Source organism: Morone saxatilis, unplaced genomic scaffold, assembly GCF_004916995.1.
Source record: "Morone saxatilis isolate NCDOM2014 unplaced genomic scaffold, NCSU_SB_2.0 Contig7, whole genome shotgun sequence".
NCBI lineage: Eukaryota > Metazoa > Chordata > Actinopteri > Moronidae > Morone > Morone saxatilis.
The window spans coordinates 23049006-23051460 of NW_023340246.1; the positions used below are offsets into that span (position 1 = coordinate 23049006).

Here is a 2455-nt window from a genome sequence, read left to right on the forward strand (position 1 = left end):
TTGCCTAAAGGAAGCATATATAAAGTAAAAAGTATTGGTCCAAGTACAGAACCTTGTGGAACTCCATGACTAACTGTAATCGTTAACGTGTACAAACTGAGAACGATCTGATGAGTATGACCTAAATCAGAGATGCCACTTAATCATACACACTGGACCTTTAATGGATAGAATTGGAATTACTGAAGAGACAACAGTCTCATAGAATCTTCAGATAACACTGTACCAGTTGTACATACTATTTAACGATTTCATTTGGGATATCTGCAATAAATATCCTTAATCAGACAACTAGTGGTCTTCCTCACCGCTGACGAGGATACTGACACACTGCAGCTGTCCATAATAAGCAGCTTCATGAAGAGCAATCCAGCCTTCCTTGTTGGGCTCCGTCAGACTGCTGGACTGCTGTCTGACCAAATCCATCAAAGCCTCTGTATCTCCGTTTATAATCAGAGTCTGCAGAGGACTGAGCTCTCTGAGAGAAAAAGAGGAAAATACTCAATGTGAGGATCAGGAAGCACAGTAAGAAACTGTGAACAACATCTAAAAACTGAAAACAAACATCCAGCAAACATTAAACATTTTATGAAAGAGCAGGTTGACGGCCCAACAGCAGATATCTGAAGCATTCACTCACAGGAGGTTCATGGATGACATAGAACCACTTTGTGCTCAAGATGTGTGTTTTTAGATGTTTGCTGGCTGTTTACTTCCTCTCTGGATTGATCTGGACTGACTCACCTTTTAAGGGTTTTGTAGAGGAAGTGGGGTAGGCCTGGGACATATGGGGGCTCTGGTTGGGATGGAGGGCTGTGGTACTGGTGTCTGGGGGGGTCAGGAGGTCTCTGTCTGGTTGGTTGAGTCAGTGTCAGGGTCAGGGGTTTGTTTAGTTGGGTGGGGGGGGCTAAGGATGATGTGCTCTGATCAGAGTCTGGAGGAAGATGTCTGTCAGAGAGACTCCTCTCTATAGCGATCTCTAACAGCTCTTCATCAGACAGCTCACTGTAAACACTGTAGTCATCCAGGTTCTCCTCAGAGACTGCCATGCTGGATCTAAAAAGGTGGACAGAGGAGCAGAAGTCCAGCAGCAGTGGTTGACATTAAATCTACAGCTAATAGCTCTGTACGTAAACAGCAGCAGCTAATTTGAGGTCGACCTCTTTAAATTTGGCTGAGATGCTGCTGACTGTGAGTCTAAAGCTATGGAGGTCAGCGGTGTTTATTTTCTCTGTCCTGAAGCCAAAATATTCAAAAACACTGAGAGCTGAACCCAGAAACCCAAAACTGAACCACATCTGACACAATCTGCCCTTATTCAGTCTAGAGGATTTCTTTACATTTCTGACGTTTCTTAAACACAAACTCATGAAACAGATTCATTTATATGATCATAATACTTAAAATAAAAGTATTATTACCTGTTGGTACCTTAACCCCTGAAACACAACCTTTAACTTCACCTGCTAACATTGCATAACATTATACAACATAACATCATATCATAAAACATAAAAATATAACATAACACATTTTAACACAGCAACATATAACCCCACGTAACATAATGACACTACAGAACACAATATAATATAATATAATATGATACAGTATAATATAATATGATATAATACAATATAATATAATATTAATAAATATAAGATAATAAATATATAATACAAAAACACAACCTTTTTCTCAGCGTCTGTCTGCAGTTCTGATACCAGGTGAGACACAGGTGAACTCGTACCTGTGAGTCCAATCAGGATGCAGTCCCCTGTGTGTGCTAGTGACTCAGACCGGGACCAGGTCTGTGTTTCAGTCTGTTGGTTTCATGTCTTCACATGTGGGCAGGAGGAGAGTCTGGGCCAAATCTCTGATAGTGAACTCTGTTGGCTGAAGGTCAGAAAGACACAGTGACACAGTGACAACTTCCTGTCCCAGTCTGACTTCATTAAAGCCTCTGCTGGACAGTACTGCAGGAAGTCCACATCTGAGCTAATATACTGGGGTATTTACAGTTCTACATTGTATATGTTAGATATTAGAACTTTAATGAACTCAACTATTTACATATGTTGTTTTCAAATAGAAATAATTATTTCTAACATTTATTAAAACCATATTAAATTTAAAGGGGGAAGAATGCAGCAAAGGGTGAAAGGTCGGAGTTGAACCTGCTGCAAGAGGATTCTACCCGCTGAGCTACTTTAATTACTTTTGTTATGTTATGTCATGTACAAGAAGGGCCAAAGTCTTCTTCACCTGCTGAGGAGACTGAGGTCCTTTTGGTGTGTGCCCTCCTTCATGCAGTAGCTCAGAGTGTAGGGACTTGGCTTGAAAACCGGAGGGTTGCCGGTTCAAGTCCCACAGACCACAGTATGGAGTGTGGACTGGTAGCTGGAGAGGTGCCAGTTTCACCTCCTGTGCACCTGCCGAGGTGCCCTTGAGCAAG

General features: G+C 41.5%; 2 protein-coding genes across 4 annotated transcripts in view; one reads left to right on the forward strand and one right to left on the reverse strand.

Moving 5' to 3' along the window:
* The window catches only part of LOC118340573 (ankyrin repeat and SOCS box protein 2-like), a 5893-nt gene extending 3997 nt beyond the window's left edge, over window positions 1–1896 (reverse strand). The window contains exons 1-3 of one of the 3 annotated variants that reach the window (XM_035678628.1): window positions 1751–1896; window positions 745–1056; window positions 309–478 (exon numbers count right to left, since the gene is read on the reverse strand). In XM_035678628.1, the coding sequence (XP_035534521.1) occupies window positions 309–478; window positions 745–1049 (475 nt within the window). In that variant the 5' untranslated portion in view covers window positions 1050–1056; window positions 1751–1896. Of the gene's footprint in view, window positions 1–308; window positions 479–744; window positions 1057–1691 lie in introns of all 3 variants that reach the window. The other 2 variants (XM_035678627.1, XM_035678629.1) reach the window with 2 other exon arrangements.
* A 249-nt stretch (window positions 1897–2145) lies between these two features.
* ppp4r4 (protein phosphatase 4, regulatory subunit 4) overlaps window positions 2146–2455 on the forward strand; it is an 8788-nt gene continuing 8478 nt past the window's right edge. Inside the window, exon 1 of the mRNA XM_035678397.1 lies at window positions 2146–2164. Within this exon, the coding sequence (XP_035534290.1) occupies window positions 2146–2164 (19 nt within the window). The remainder of the gene's footprint in view (window positions 2165–2455) is intronic.